The sequence below is a fragment of the Rhinolophus ferrumequinum genome, chromosome 9, assembly GCF_004115265.2.
Source record: "Rhinolophus ferrumequinum isolate MPI-CBG mRhiFer1 chromosome 9, mRhiFer1_v1.p, whole genome shotgun sequence".
NCBI lineage: Eukaryota > Metazoa > Chordata > Mammalia > Chiroptera > Rhinolophidae > Rhinolophus > Rhinolophus ferrumequinum.
Genome location: NC_046292.1, coordinates 33,179,935 through 33,196,905, shown reverse-complemented (window position 1 = coordinate 33,196,905; position 16,971 = coordinate 33,179,935). Strand labels below are relative to the sequence as shown.

The 16,971-nt window shown below is 40.7% G+C and overlaps 2 protein-coding genes across 3 annotated transcripts in view; one reads left to right on the top strand and one right to left on the bottom strand.

Annotated features, from left to right (window-relative positions):
* The window catches only part of EFCAB14 (EF-hand calcium binding domain 14), a 33,061-nt gene extending 19,523 nt beyond the window's left edge, over positions 1-13,538 (top strand). Inside the window, exons 6-10 of one of the 2 annotated variants that reach the window (XM_033113917.1) lie at positions 571-675; positions 3,678-3,764; positions 5,914-6,025; positions 7,132-7,257; positions 10,246-13,538. In XM_033113917.1, the coding sequence (XP_032969808.1) occupies positions 571-675; positions 3,678-3,764; positions 5,914-6,025; positions 7,132-7,257; positions 10,246-10,421 (606 nt within the window). In that variant the 3' untranslated portion in view covers positions 10,422-13,538. The remainder of the gene's footprint in view (positions 1-570; positions 676-3,677; positions 3,765-5,913; positions 6,026-7,131; positions 7,258-10,245) is intronic. The other variant, XM_033113918.1, reaches the window with a different exon arrangement.
* Positions 13,539-15,299: 1,761 nt separating this feature from the next.
* Positions 15,300-16,547, bottom strand: TEX38 (testis expressed 38). The gene is made up of 2 exons (XM_033113269.1): positions 16,511-16,547; positions 15,300-15,904 (listed from the first exon to the last, which is right to left on the bottom strand). Exons 1-2 carry the CDS (start codon positions 16,545-16,547, stop codon positions 15,300-15,302), a joined length of 642 nt encoding a protein of 213 aa, XP_032969160.1.
* Positions 16,548-16,971: the final 424 nt, after the last annotated feature.

The window sequence follows — 16,971 nt, the reverse complement described above, 5'->3', positions numbered from 1 at the left end:
ACTTCAGTCTCTGCAGAGAGAGACTTGAGCAGTGCGGAGAGGATGGGAAAGGAAGTCAAACATAAGTCTTAGCATGTGCTGTTAAAACTGAAAAACTACAAATGTGCATGAGTGGTTTACTCAATGCCCACAGCCAGTAATTGCATGACTGGCTATTCTTTGAACATCCAAACCTCTTTATCCATGGGGAAATGATGACATTAACCAGGTTCAGACTGAGTTGGTCCCTGGGATGTTACAGTGATTCTGTAGTTGCTCTGGGAGTGGAAGTAATGAGAAGAGGAGGACTGGCTTCTAGGGAATTCATTCTATTCAGAGACAGAAACAAACACTAGGTAGATCTCGGTTCCCAGGTAGTGCTCGTCCAGTCCCTGCCTTAGGCTGGGCATCCCCAGAAGTACCTGGTGCCCTTGGGGCCTAGCACAGGGCTGGCACACTATAGGTTCCCAGGCAATATTGATTAATCTATGGATGCCCCCTGCAAAAAGCTAGAACGTTCTGGGACTACCCCGAATGGTTAAGTGGACCCAGTAATTACATGCCTTTACTAATCTCCATTCCTATTAACAGAATCAGCACGCCTTAAAGGAGACCAGTGGAAGCAACCAGGTCATTCCATCACCTTCAGCTCCATCAGAACTTGACAATAAAACCCGCAATGAGAATTTGAAACAGGTACTTTTGTCTCTGGCTTAACTCCTTGTGACCACAGTGGACTCTGGAAGCAGCCTGAGTACTTTAAGTTCAGGATTGTGGTGCCTCAGCAGTCATCTCATGTATATATTTGCCTGCCTGAGGGCTGAGCAGAGAGCGATGTGTGATGCCATCTTAGGGATCCAAGATGCTGTCTTTATCTCTTCTTTAGCACTCTGCTTTTTTTCCCTACATGTCAATAAGTGGAGTTAATTCCTTTTCACACCTTGAAACACATAGAATGACCAGATTATCCTGAAACTCTTTATGAAAAATAGCAATCTGGGCTAGTTAAAGATGGATGGACAGCAGATTAATTCAGAGTGATGGTTATTTTGAGCCACAGTACATTCTAAGATTGTTAGAAAGCATATCATTGAAAATCAAGATTCTCTAAAGACTAAAGACAAGAGGAAGAAAAAGGATATTGAGTTCAGAGAAACATTGAAGAGAGAGTAAAGGCAATCTTCATTAAGAAGAATTTCTGTCCTGAGTTTAATGCCCTTTAAAACCTATTGTCATCATTTTTATTTAAGTAGTAATCAGTAACTAAAGGATGTCAATAAAAATAATTGAATCTTGTACTAAATAATGCACTACTTGTTATAGTTTTGCTACATGATCCAATTTCAGTAATTGGTATTGTTCCTAAGGTAGTTTTGTTCTGACAAATTAGGGTAATGGACATTTCAGTTAATAACCCAGCAAGCTTTCCCGCCAGCAGGGGAGGTAAACATTGGGAAATCAATTCCCAAGCTCTCAGCTTCCTGGGACCAGAAAGTGAATCATGTAGGTAGTTCTCTTCCTTCTTTCCCCCTCCTGTCTAGCTGAGGCCAAACAATTTCAGAGGGAATGAACTGGGAACGATTTAAAGTGGAGGGACAAAGCAGAGACAGACGATCGATGGTCTAAACGAGGAAAAGGAGTTTACTTCAGTAACTTGACATAATAATGGTTGTTCAGCGCTGCTGGCTTGCTTGTCTAGTATACATCTTGAGCTGCATTCCAACTTGATTTATTTCCACTCCAGGATATCCTGTACCTTCACAACTCTTTAGAGGAGGTAGACAGTGCGCTAGTGGGGTACCAGAGAGAATGATCTTAGACTCAAGGGGATGAATGAGACAGTCAGTAATCTTACCCAGAGAGTCAACTTGGTACAAAGAGATCTGGTTGCTATGAGCAAGGTAGAAAAGCAAGCAAAGGTGTCCTTTAGCATGGTAAGCCTTTTCAGATCTTTTGTGATGTGTTCTGTGTTTGTGGCGTGTTTTGTCTATGCATGGATGACATTCCACCACCTTTTCAGGTAGTCTTCTGGCATATCTGAGAGGCTGCACATTTATATTGTGCTTAATCCGTGCCTCTTCTAATCCTTACACTAGCTCTGTGATGTAAATGGCACAGACAGTGTTGGTCCTGATTTGGAAGGGAAATGTAGAGAGGTTCAGTTGCTTGCCCAGGCCTCACCACAAGTTGCTGGCAGAGATGACAAGCCTCATATTATGTTACCATCTGGTAGGGAAGCTCTAGCATATATTTCCAAGTGAGGTCTTCTTGATCTTTTTAAGTTGTTATGGGTGGGAGCAATGACAGTGACAAGAACTAAAGAATCTTTTGCCATTTTGTTAAGCCTGAACATGGCTTTTAGATTTATCCTGCTTCATCTGCATATTAGGGGGATCCTTTTGCATATAAGGTCAGGAAAGCCATTTAAAATAGATCTGACCAATCTTCAACTTAAGAGATCATTGAGTCCATCCTCTCATTTTACATGAGGAAACTGAATGACCTATTAAGTTATCAATGCTGGCAGACCATGTGGTTTACTGGTTTTCATGTTACTATGAATAAAATGTTTCTTTAATTACCTTTCACATATACCTTGTGCTGGGGTTGATATGGATTATTCTTTAATAGCTGCAAGTCCCACACTTAAAGATTTCATACAGCAAAGACACAGGCATGTATAAAGAAATGGAAACAAACTACAGGAAATTGTACTGTAAATTCCAGGAACCACAAAAGCTAGAAGCAAGCCTACAAATAAAGTTGAACTCTGGCACATACCCTGTTTCCCCGAAAATAAGACCTAGCTGGACAATCCGCTCTAATGTGTCTTTTGGAGCAAAAATTAATAAAAGACCCAGTATTGTATTGTGTTATGTTATGTTATATTAATTATATTATATTATTAGACCCAGTCTTTTACTATAAGTAAAATATAGTATACTTAATTTTACTTATAGTGAACTGAGACCGGGTCTTATGTTAATTTTTGTTCCAAAAGGCACATTAGAGCTAATTGTCTGGCTAGGTCTTATTTTCGGGGAAACAAGGTAGAAAGGAGCGTTTGAACTGCCCTTGCCACATTGGAGCCTTGGCAGGTTGCCTCAATTTGGCTATGAGGCTGGAGTAAGACCTGTGTCTCCTCCTGCTTTACAAGGGTGTGTAATTGACTACAGAGCCACAAAGATTAAAGGAACCTTATTTCGAAAAGACCTTTTGAACTTAGCTAAAGTAAGCAAGAGGGCTAGAAATTTTGGATGATTTGATGAGTATTAGGCTTTGAAGGTTTTCAAGATTTATTGTGAAAACTTACCACCACACACTCCCCATACTATCCCTCTCCTCCCCACTTAATTTTTCTCCAGAAGAGAAAATTGGTAATAGTACCATCTGTCTTACTATTTCTTCCAGCAGCATCATACCTAGCATAGTTCTGAGTAAAAGTTCTTTCTCACTTTTAATACTTCAAAGTTTTAAAGTTTGTGAATGAAGCAACTAGACGAAGCACCATTTTCAGCTTGTATCTCGGTGGCCTTTTCTCCCTCTCAGATTCTCTCATTCTCCTACTAGTATTTCTGTTGAAAGTGTTCTGAGACCCTTTAAATAAGTTTGACCAATTTGTTTAAAAAGTGCCAGATGTTGTTTAAGTTTTAATGTTTGCCTTTAATCTTCTCTTGTTGTTCTTTTTACCCCTTAAGATGGGTGATAGAGCTGCCACTCTGAAGAGAGAATCTTTGCATCAGGTGACCAACAGAACAGATACAGGAAAAACTCAAAACATAAAGGTGAATAAGAGGAGGCTTACTCTGAAGTAAAAATAAGTGCATCTTTGTGTTTTTGAGCTACTGCTTCTTTCTCAAAAGGAGCACTTTGGTCTCATTTGCTGAAACTTCAAGACAAGTAATTAGTAAATTAGTATTATATATTGAATAAGAGAATACTTTATTAGGCATGTACCCTGTGCCAAGCACTTTGCTAGGAGCTAGGGTGAGCACAGTGAGCAGAATAGACATGTGACCCCTATTATGGTGGAGCTCAACGTCCATCAGTCAGAAAATGAACACATAATTGAACAGGTAATTAATCATGAGTATGATAAATACTACAGAGGAAAAGTATAGGGTATGATGAGGGCGTTAACGGATCAGAAAGGCTTCCCGAAGGCCATGACTTTTAAGCTAAGACAATAAGTTATTTGTACTAATGATGGGAAATGGAGGCTTGAATAATCTAAAAATGGTGTCTAACCTAAAAATTATTTCTTATGTTTAGATTGCCATCTCAGAACTACATAGCCAATTCCCTTCACCTTGTACCTTTCCCTTGTTTTTGTTCATCCCAGACATATTAAGATAAGACAAGCAATCTGTGATATGCTCTGATATCCCAGGAAAGAAAGCTTGTTTGCAATATTCTCTGTGATTAGAGTATTGTTTAATATTATAAGACGCAAGCTAAGCTGAAGGAAAATCCAGGAAAATTGTGACTGAGTGGCTGAAATACCATCTCAAATGCATATTGCAGTTCAGAGGATATGAGGTTCAGAGGCAATGAACTCAGAAATGAACCATAGTACAGGCAGTTTTCAGTGTAATACTTTCCATCTATAATTTTTTTCCTGACCAGTTTTGTACCCAGTTTTGTACTGTCTAGATAAAAATCACATGTATTAAAATTTTAATGTTCTGTAAGCTGAGTTCTTACTGAGTTTTCTGTTTCTGCAAAGAAAAACTTTTTTAGAAAAACCTCGCCTAGACCATGACAAGAAAATACAAGAGCCAGATATAAATGTTGAACACAAAAAATAAAAGGTGGTTACTTTTGGAAAGTAGTAGTGATTTCAGTAACAGTTCACATTTTTTAACAGTAAATATCAGAACAAAATACAGCTAACACACATTTATGCCTAAATTTCTTGTCTTTTAGACCCTTTGTGTTTTTTAACTGTCATCTTTGAGCTGTCTCATCTAAGCATGCTAACTAGATAGAATTGCTCCTTACCATAAATTCTTCAAGCGTTTAGGACCTACTTTTAGTTACATATATTAACTCCCTAAATAAACCTGGAGTGATCTACTGTATGATAACTATTAGGGTAGAAATAAAGACAGGAGAGAAATAAGCAAATATATATTGAATAAGAGAAACGTGATGCGTTGACGTTCTAATTAAACATAGGGTCAGGATCTTTTATTTTAGCCTAAGCAGTTAGAAACTGGCTTCATAGAAACCAGACTTCTCTCTTTTTATAATTAAATGTATTTTTAATATGCTACTGTAGATCATCCTGGGAATGAGGCAGGAAATGGGCACAGGGAAGCTTTTTAAAAAGATATAAATAAAACTTTGAATTAGAAATATTACAGCTTCTTCATGTTCCGGACAGTTCTTGCCACCAGTTGAATCATCACCACTGGGGAAAGAGAAGGAAGATCAGGGGAATATTTGTGGTTTGGTTGCTTTTTTTTTTAAGGTGATAAGAGCATAAAACTCTGCCTAAAGTGGTCCAGTCACAAAGTAAAGTAAGATTCTCGGGAAAATTATGTAGTTAATGTGAAATAGTTTCTAGAAAACAATATCCTACTCATTTAGGAAATGGGTGTCACAGAGGCACCTGAGCAAGGGTACATTTCTTTTACTGCTGACACATGCATGCCTTCCCCCATCAGCCAAATGTTCACAGTGATTCAGATCATCTGTAGCATAATGTTCCCTTAATGGTCTAGGCTCAAATCCAGCTAGGCCCTCATCAACACTAGGTACCAAAGATATCTCTGGTATTTGTTGATTCATTCCTTCATTGCCTATATTTATAGGGAACCTACTGGGGGGTCAAGCACTATGTGCTAAATAGGCTCTGGGACTATAAGAAGAATCAAAAGAGGTCTTGTCCTACTTCCACCTTAAACCTTCTGTGATCTTTGTTTTGGGCAGAAAGAAGATAGTTCAGATGCTCAGGTATCCAAGCTAAGAGAGAAACTGCAGCTCATCAGTGCTCTCACAAACAAACCTGAGAGCAACAGGCCTCCAGAGACCGCCCATGAAGGTGAGATATTCAGGGCTGGCTTCTGAATATTTCACGCAGGCTTGGGCAGCTTGCCTCCCACACAGGGAGTGGAAAGGTGTTCCGGCAGGACTGATCGAACCAAGTGAATGATGCCTGAGTGCACCGAGATGAAGCTGATACACTTTGCTTTCATTTAGAAAAAGCCCATTTGGTACATGATTTGTACTCCACTCTATTAAGGGACGAAGGGGTAATGTTTGGCTGGAAATAGACTTCTCCATGCTGTCTGCATCCAATTATAGGCAAAAAAACGTTACTGTCGTAGCATGTATTAAACCAACTGAATGTTTATGGAGGTCTTTTCTATTTCTATAAGTGCATAAAATTTACTTAAAAATAAATATTAGTCCTTCTGAAAAATTAACGAATAGTGGGATCATTCGGTTGGAAAGGCCTTTGTCTTTAGGTAGGGACATACCTCGTCAGTATTGGCAGATGCATCAAATTCCACTGGTTTAAGCTCTACACGGATGTAAGCAAGGCATTGGACGATGTAGGCTTTGACTCCTAACCCTCACAAGTATTTTTCATTTGAGGGAAAACAATACAACCTCTCTTATTTTTTGGGTGGGAGACCGATTACAGTGGGAAGCATTGAGCTCCGTAATCATATGGTAGCACTTTCAGCACCAGCTGGTCTGGTGGCACATGCCCCCATATCAGGCTTATAGCACAGTTCCTAGGATATCAGATATACAGTGCTGTTCTCAGTTGTAGCTTAAACTCTTAACATCTAAATGTGTATTTGGTTGGTGCAAAAGTCATTGCAGTTTAAAAGGTTAAAAATAATTGCAAAAACCGCAATTACTTTTGCACCAACCTAACATAATGCTGTCTTGTATTATAAGATCTCCAGTGAGACCACAGCTTCGAACCTTAATGTTATATAATACTGATTGATCACCATTTACCCGCAAATCATATTTGATCCATGCCTTTTACTTCACTTAGCCACTATGCTACTTAATTCTGAGCTATTTCTCTTAAATTAAATATACATGCAATTGTCCTAAAAGGTGACCTTCAATACTGGTTTAATTTGGTATCAGATTTGATAATACTAAAATCATATGTGTTTGTTACAGAGCAAGTACAGAGTTTCACATCAAAGCCATCAGCATTGCCAAAATTTCCACCGTCTCTTGGAGACCACATTGAGAAAGCCACCCAGCTAAGACCTATCTCCCTACCAGGAATTTCTAACATCGGAGGTAAATTTTTATACCATTGGAATAATTGGGGAAATGTTCAAAATTATAATTATTAATTTATTTAACATGGATTGAGTATACTTCCTGTAGGCCAAATACTTGATATGTATTATATAATCCTGATTAACAATCCTGGGAGCACAAGTATTCATGTATTATACCCATTTTACTGATAGGGAAACTGCCTAAGTCCACACAGCAAATTAATTGGTTGAGGCAAAATTCATACCAAGGCAGTCTGATGCCAAAGTTTGCACTCTTAACCAATGCACTATATTATCTCTCTATTAATGTTTTTTACAGTTTTCATTCATTCAGTGAGTGCCTAATTAGACCCAGTGCTAAGCAGTAAGAATATAGTATAAATACGGTCTCACTTCCCTCACAGATAAAACAGTCTAATGGAGAAGGCAAATAAGCAAACATAATACTGTGAGATTAGCAAAATAAAAGTAAATGTTGACCCTGTTTGTCAGAGCCCTCCAAAAATGAGGCCTCCTTTGGTCTGAAAATCAGCAAGATAAACATTGGCAGGAAAGATATGATTCACAGAAAAGTGTGTTTGCCTTGCTTCCTATAGTGTGAATTCTATCCCTCATTGTGATATTTGGGTCTCCAGATTTTGCATTTGCTAACTGCCTAGAAAATCACCCCACTCCTGTCCTCCTACCTTTGCCTGGCTCTTTACCTCAGCTTAGGTACCATCCGACCAGGAAAGATTCCCTTACGTCACAGGACTGGATTAGGCCCCCCATGTATGACCTCTTACAATACTTTGTTTGCTTCTGTTTAGCACATGTCAGTCTATTGTAATTTCCTGGGCAGATAAACTAACTTCACCCCCAGCCCCTAGCATAGTGACTGGTACACATGAATATTTGTTAAGTGAATGAGTTATATACAGGCTACAATTAATGCTTAACGTATAGAAGACTTACATTTACATTGCCATTTAAATGCAATTATTTTGTTCCCATCCCCAATTTTTTTCTTTCTGTTTTCTGGGGAGACAAGAGAGTGTTAAGTTACGTTTATTGACAGCACAGGTTGCCTCTTCCCACTCCCCATTATTGCATCAAGAATTGATGAGAGGAAAGGCTGTTAGAGCAGTTTGAGAAATAGCCATCTTACTGTTTGTACTTCAATCCCTAACATAGGCCTTACACATTTTTGAATGACTACACTTTTGAAATGACGTGAAGCAGCAATCAGATTTTTATTTGAATACTGCTGCCAAGTGCAGAGCACATTTTATAAACTCATTCCCTGTATGCACACACACAAAACATATTTTCCAGCTAGCCACTTGGTGGCAGGCATTGGGAACAAATGTCCCACCTGCTTTTCTGGCTTTCAGCGAGCTTTTGAGACTTTATTTAGCTACTTTGCTGAGGCTATCTTAGGAGTGAAAGTAGGGCCTTATTCATAAGGTTGTCTACAAAACCATTAATAGACTGGACCTTGCACTGCAACGGTTTCCCCTCCCTTCAGACCATTTCCACTCTTCTAATAGCAGGCCAATTCAATCTAAGTAAAGTTGAATGAAGAAAGGAAAGGAATTTAGGAAGATTTTTAAAGAAATATAAGCCTTCTTGATTATCTTCTAGTATTAGAGACTAAATCTAAGTAGGGACAAAATCAAGTCCTTTTTAAATGTTATGTAAATTAATTGGCCCTCCTAAGTGTGCCTCATGGGGTCCTTGAGAAAATACCAGAAGAGACTGCTGAGAGAAATTCTCCAATCCTGTTGGCTCAAATAATATCTTAGAAATAAAAAAGAAGATACAGATCAACTGGTGGTATTGCTCTCTCTTAACTGGAATAAAGAGAGAACACATGTGTACACAAATGAGCACAAGTAACTGACACTATGTACAGTATACACAACTTTGAAGAGATATATAGTCCTCTGGGTTTTCTTAAGTGAGATATTATCACCCTTTTAAAATGTATAATGCAGTGGGTTTTAGTATATTCACAAGGTTGTGCAACCATCACTACTACCTAATTCCAGAACATTTTTACCCCAAAAAGAAACCCTGTATTCATTAAATAGTCATTCCCTATTCCCTTTGCTCCTAGCCCCTGGCAACCACTAATCCCTCAACCACTATCTTTTTGGATTTGCCTATTTTGGGTATTTCACATAATGTAATCGTACAATACGTGGCCTTATGTATGCATAGTCTTTCAATACGCTCCTCTCATTCATTGAGCATAATGTTTTCAAGGTTCATCCATGTTGTTGCATGTAGCAGTATTTCATTCCTTTTTATGTCTGAATAATATTCCTTTGTGTGAATATACCACATTTTGTGTATCCATTCATCAGTTGATGGACATTTGAGAGAGCATCAAACTCTCTCAGTGTTTGAGAGTTTGATGCTAACGGAGATCTAAGATACTCACTGGTGGAGTTAAGAGTACCTTTAGGTGTCTAGCCTCATCAGGCTAGGAATAATGGCTATTAGGAATAATGCAGCTATGAACATTCATGTACAAGTTTTTATGTAAACATACGTTTTCATTTTTTCTTGAGTATATACCTAGGAATGGAATTGCTGGGTCATATGATAACTATTTAACAGACAGTATGCCATAGTCTGTTTTACAGGTTCAGCTTCTTTCAGTTAGCTCTTTAGGCCTCCACAGTCCTTTTCGCCCCTTCAACATCAGAATAAAATCTGGAAAATCTAAAAGGAAGGCCCTGGACAGAGAGAAAGGCAGTCCATTCATTTTCCCTGTGATTATCTGTCACTGCTTCTATTTTGGGAAGATAATGCCATACAGTATTCCTCTCGTTCTTAAAGGATCAAGAATTAGTCTTTCTGATTTAGTGAGATCCTAAACTTTACCTTTTGGAAACAGAGTCTGCAAAGTAGCTTTCCTTTAGTGCTTTAAATTCAGTTGAGGCTACTTTTTAAACTTTTAACTAAATTTAGCTGTATGTATAGGCATAATATGCTTTTTGTAATTCCTTTTTGACAGATCTTCAGGATTTATTCCACAAGACTGGCCAGAACATGGACGGGAAGCTGACCTACCAGGAAATCTGGAACTTGTTAGGTTCTGCCATGCCAGAACCAGAGCGTTTGAGAGAGTTTGATGCTGATGGAGATGGAAGATACTCATTCCTGGAGCTAAGAGTAGCTTTAGGTGTCTAGCCTCATCGGGCATATTTAGGAAGGGATATGATGTATACCCCAGACTACCTAATATCTACTCACCTAACAAAAACAACACTTTTATTTACCCGTCAGTCCTCTAGTCCTTCATACTGCGGTAGGAGACACATTGCCACCTTTTAACTTGTTTGAAAAAGCTATATAAAAATTATTTTTTTAAAAAAGAAGACCATTTTACTTATGATATTCAGAAATCTATGATTTCCTGAAACCAATAAGATCTTAATTTTAAAATTGCCAGAAAAAAAGACCTTTCTTTCTCTTTCCTTTTTTTGAGGGGAGACCACCTTATCTTTTAGAACTGGAAAATGTGTATATAGAGAGAATAAGCCACTTTTTATATTTCACATAAATTTGCCTTAAATTAGCTGCACTTTATACAGACTCAGAAAATGTCTTAATAGACTTTTTCTGTTTGTAAATATTTAAAATGAAAGAATTGTGTATATTTTGTGGGAAGTAGGAGGCATAGTTTGAAAAAGGATGTGAACAAATGACTTGTTATTAAAACTCGCTGATCTGATCTGGTAGTGGCTGAAACTATGTCCAACGTCTCCTTCGGGCATCTCCTTTAGGTGATGCCATGGGATTTGGCCTGGTGGCTGGGGGAATAGATTTAGGGAGTGAACCCTGGGGACAGTGCCACCTCCAGGCTCAGGAAAGTAAGATCTGGCTCTGTGTCGCTATTACCTTAGCTTATCCCAACCTGTGAACCAGAGAAGTCTTGTTGGGGATTTTTCTCATTTTTAAGCCTATTTCAAGGTTTATGAACATAAAAAGTTATCCAGTGGGTAGCTACATTTTCCCCCTAAATGAGCTGGATTATCTTCCCACACACACACACTCCAGTCTATCTTAAAGCTGTAGCTGACTTCCACCTCTTGATACTGTCTCCATTCTGAATGGCAAGGTTGAAGTCCCTTGGCTTTAGAGGAGAGCTGTGCCTCTAATTTTGACCCAGGAAACTCCTTGAGATTTTACCTGGGGGCCAGCCAAGAACCTAATATGTTGTCTGTGGGCTAAGGCCAAAAAGGTTGTGAACATACTAGGTTTCTTATAATTTCAGGTCGGAAATAGCTCGAGGCTATGTCCGGAGGATGCCAAACAAGCACACAGGCCTGAAACATTGGGTTTCATGTGATAGTAGTAAGTTTTTTCAAATCTAACATAAGCAAGTGCAATTCTTTTCCCTTCAAATGTTTCTGTAGGCCTGGTACTAAAGGACTCTGGACTGGAAGGAATTATACCTCCATGTCACCTGTGTGTGCGTTGTATTGTTCTCGGATGCAGTCTTTGGACAACACAAAAGGAAAAAACTTTGCAAAACTTAACTGTACTGTAAGCCAAGTCAGGGAAAAACTAGAGACACTTTCATGGCACTGACTTCTTGAGTGGAGCTCATTTCCATTTTAACTTTGTCCAAGTTGCCTGTTTAGCCATGGACACAGTCAAACACCCTTAACTATTTAAGGGTTGGGTTTTTGTTTGTTTTTTTCTTTCTTTATATGTTATTCAGCTTGATGTTGGCTAACCTTGAGGGGCTTTTTTTCCAGAAGTATTAAAATTTAGTTAAAGCAAGATGAAGTCTTTTCCCATGAATGTGTCTGCTTACCTCATTATGGCTTATGCTTCTTTTTAAAAAACAGACATTTCCCTTGCCCATCTGAGCTATTTCACTTTCTTGGAAAGGTTAAAATATAGTATAAAATTAGCCTGGCACTTTAGGTAACTTGAAGATTACTCTTCTGGCTGCCTTCCATGCCCACCCCCCTTTTCTAATGTATACACCCTTACGGACTTTGTAACAACCAAATAACATTCTAGCAATAAATTGAATTATACTGCTATATTTGTATATACTGTACCCTAAATAGTATGTCTGTACCTGGAAGGTATTTTTTTGAGAACTGATTTATATGAAATATACTTGAGGGTAATGTAGCTTGTCCTTTTTATTTTCAAATTCTTATTCATAGGCAGATACTTTGAGGACACCTTAACTCTTTGTTGTACTTTTCTTTTGTATCCGAGGGCTATCCATGGAGCAGTTGGTTTTCTTTTATCATCTTCTCACCTCCAGCTTGTCTGGTTTGCATAATCCCTGAGGCAGGTGTGTAGTACCGTCCTCTCCCCCTCCCAAATTTGGCAGAGGTATTCCTGCTACATTCTCAGACCTATGAATACCCTTCTCGTGCTTCCTAGGAAAGTGCCCTATCTCCCAGGCAGAACTAGGGCATCTGGAACTCCTTTGTTTTAAGTTGAGCAGACTCATTGGCTTAAGAAAAGAGCCTCATAAGCCTATTACTCCGTGTTAATTTGGGATTTTTATTTGTAAATTGTCTTAACTTACCCAACGTATAATTGTGTTTAACTATAATCAAGCTTCACCTTCCACATCTCAGCTCTGAGAGTAAGATTGAGTAATAATGGTGAGTTTGGTTTTGGTTTTGGTTTCAAATACTTGGACCTTGTCACTCTGGCAGCTCCTACTGCTGCTTTCCTAAATTACCCAAAGCACTCTTTCTTGGTCCTTTTTTTCTTTTGCCCTGTATTTTCTGGCATAATGTTTACTTAGAGGGCCTCCTTATAAATCAGAGGCAAAAAGGTATTGTAGAAAGAGATGAATGGAAAGAAGAGAGAACCCAACTTAGGGAATGACTGTAGTGTTGTCTTATGGGCAGAGGACGACCTAGCACTTAGGAAAGTGTCTGAAAAGGCAAAGCTGTCGAGTGGACACCCTTCACCTACTGCTAGCTACTTTCCCTCCCGTTAGTGTTTCCTCACTTTACGTGGCTGGGCCGAACCCCTTTGGTGCCCCGCCCCCCCGCCCCGCTGGTTTTGCTGGTCACAGTTGAAGATTTTGACTGTGATGGGCTCATACTCATAATGGCCTGCTGTTGGGTTGTTTTTAGTGACAGCTTTCGTTTGATACACACCTCATTGGCTTGCTTACCAACACCAGCTAGACGCAGTCCCTTCTTTCATATCCAAACCAGAACACATTTGGGTATTCCTGAGACTTTATAGAGCATGTATTGTTTGTTATGTGAACCTAACCTACCTTGTTGTTTTCTCACATTAAAAAATGTCAATCTACTTTGCTTTAGTGGAGCTATTTTGGTTCTGTCTGAGCAGTCTTGGTTCTGTTTAGGGAGTGAATTCAAGGTTTCCATGACTTGATTTAAATTTTGCCTACTTCATCTCAGTAATACAAGCATTTTAATTTATCTAAATAAAACATTTCCTTTTTCTCCCACTGTGTTTATGACTAAAGGTTCCCCCACCCTTGATTACTAAGAAAAATACTGCGTGTGTGTGTGTGTGTGTGTGTGTGTGTGTGTGCGCACTTTGATCCCTATTTTTATGGACTCCCTTTTGAAAGCAAGGACTAAACAGATGGTGGGCACAAAGTAATGTTGAAGCATCTGCCTGACGAACTGCAGGATTTGGCCTGAAGAACAGAAGGCTGCTGCTTTGGCATCTGCAGGGTGGGAGGGGACAGGGAAAGTGAGCCCCTGCCCGTATCAACCAGAAAGCGCCACTTATGCCTGTTTTACATTTTGAGATTCAGTAGAGCATGTTTACAAGAAATTTTCCACTGCCTTTAAAAAATAAAAAAGAAGGCTTGAAATCCATTACAAGAGAGAGGTCATATAGGGGTTAGGGCTTTTTCACACAGAGAAAAATTAGCTCTACATGGTTGCTAGATTATGGGATTACACACACATAATCTGGATGGCCTCTCCCCTCAGGGAAGACTACATAGAGCTTAGCTCATTTGAGCATCTTACCAAGTATAGTAAGATGATTTCCTTATTTCCAAAATGAAAGGAAAAATGTTATATCCTGGGGCAGACCTGACCTTTCTTACCTAAACTGGGACCAAATAGCCAGTATTATCTTTGTCTCTCCTTGTAGGATGGTTTCCAGAAGTACAAAAACTAATATCCCCATATAGTGAATCTTAGCTTTTGGAGGAGCCATGAATCCCTTTGAAGAAAAAAAAAAAAAGTACATTTCTGTGTATAATTTTAGGGGGTTTTCTAACCAGCCCTTCCCCCAAGCCAATCCATGGACCAAGTTCATTGCACCCTACACACAAGAAACCATTTGCTAAGTGTTTTCTAACAAGACATCATGGTACATGGTGGGAAGATCAGGAACTTTGATGCCAGGCAAATGTAAATTTGAGACCTTGCTCTACAACATACAAACAATATGGCAAATGTCCTTGGGAACTGTCTCTTCATCTGTAAGAGGAGGTTCATGATCTGCAATTGGCAGTGTTCTTATATTAGAAGTAATGTAGAGACAACCACATAAGAACTCAATACACGTAGGTGTTAATAAAGAATGTGATTCCACCAGTGGAGCAATGTGGCTCGTAGCTCTCAAAATGTTTTGTCTGCCACATGGCTACTATGAATCACCAAAGCTCACACACCCTCCACAGCTATCACTCATGGCAGCTGTGCTTAATGTGCCACAGAAGGGCAGTGCCTTTGGGTACCTAGCTCAGGGTCTGGCACATGTTTTTGCATTTAAATACTGGATAGAGGACTGTTGAGCCCATCACAAGAACAGGTTCAGTGTGTCTTCCCACTGCCAACCCTCCAATTCTCATTTGTGTTGGAGAGACACAGTGATCTCAGTTTGGTTTGTAGAGTGTCCCCATTAAATGGGAAGGACTTTGCCTTCCTCATAACAGACACAAGGGAGCCTTGAACTTTTTTTAATCAATCATTATGTGACAACATCCAGATGGGCTCTGGCCTGTGTCAATACCAGCTCCCTGAGTTTAGCTCCATTTCCTGCTCTGCCCCAATGCCTCCAGCTTCCACCCTCGGTGAGAGGAGGCTACAATTCTGAAGCAAAAGGCTTGGCATTGAAGCAGTGGTCCCCATGGGCCAGTGTGGGGAGGGAATGGAAGTGGACATTCCTTTCTGGACAGGTGGCCAAAGGGTAGGAGACCGAGTGGTTCAGCATTGGGGGTAGGTTACACAGGGAGACGGCAAAGGGCACCTCCTCAAAGATGGGAATCGGAAGAGGGAAGCTGGTCCGGGGCCGCAGCATGGGGGAAGGTAGGGCCCGCTGTGGAACCAGCTGCAATGCAGGTTGCAGGAGGACCGGAGCCTCCACACTGGGGCTTCTCTCTTGAACAACATGGCTCCTCTCAGACCTGTCCAACTCCCCTGGAGGATCTGAATTCTGGACCTCAGTCTCCGTCTTGGTGACAGGAAGGGGAGGACCTGTGTTGATGGCTGCGTTCATGCCATAGCGCCTTCGCTTGTTAATCCAGTACAGCAGCGGGCTGTAAGTGAATGTGGCGGCTCTCATCACCTCCACCCACTCCTGGGCACGCTTTTCCCGCCGCGAGTTCTTCCTCCAGTGCAGAAAGAGAATGCACGCACCGGTTACCACAGAACACAGCCCCAGGAATCCAAAGTACAGTGAGACCCACACTAGGGCAATAAGAAAGAAGAAGAGGCAAACTGGCTGACAGCTCCAGCTCCGTGCTCTTTTAACCCACTCATCCACCATTCCATCCACTTAACCACTCTCTTCATTCCTTCCCTCCCTCCTCATCGACTTACCACATCATTCGCTTATTCTATCAAAGCTAGATTTCCAGGGAGCTTAAGAGGCCACTTTAGCCCTCTAGAGATAAGGAATGCTAGGTCTGGGGGTGGGGGCACGACCTGCCCCGGTTTAGTCAAGCCTCTGGTTCCCAGCCCTGGAACCATCCAATCCACCAGATTGGGGAGCCTCACGAAGGGCAAGGCTCATCAAGGAAGTAAAAGTTTGACAGTTGACAGGGACACCAGTGTCCCACCCCATTCCACCACACCCTTGACCCATTCAGCTGTGATGGTCCTAGGGTATTCATAGTACCCCTCTACCCTCAAAGAATCCTTAGTTTTCCATAGAATCCTTAGAGGAAACCATATCCTAACTGCTTAGCACTCCTCCATGGAGGCAGCCACCACCCCATCCATGCAAAAGGTGTTCCCTGAATGCCCCCAAGCTAAAGGCACAAAACAAGGGGCAGGGATTAGAGGGGCATTTACCACCATGGAGGCTCAGGTCCTCCCGTTGGGAATCCATAAGTTCCAGCCTTGGTACCTGGCCGGTGCCTCTGGAGAAAGGGAGCTCATCTACCCATCTGTCCAGCCAATAGGAGTCCTAGAAATGCCCAGGCCCCATTGTTCCCTAAAGGTGAGGTCACTGGGTTCTGAGTATTGAGCATTCCCGGGACGATGCTTATAAAATCTTGGGTTAACTGGACTCCATCCAATGGTGTCATAGTGTATATCTACTGCTTCTATCAGGGACTGGCCCACACACTGAACTGTCTGTCCCGTACGCTTTATGGTGAACCCACAGAGCAGTCCCCAGGAAAGGGCCCCAGTTCCCTCAGGGGCTTAGCCATGTAGCTGAGCTTTAATGAACATTTGATGGATACCTGTCCCCAGTGGGAAGCGGGACAGGGAGCACACACAGCTTTGGGCAGCAGCCCTGCCCTCAAGAT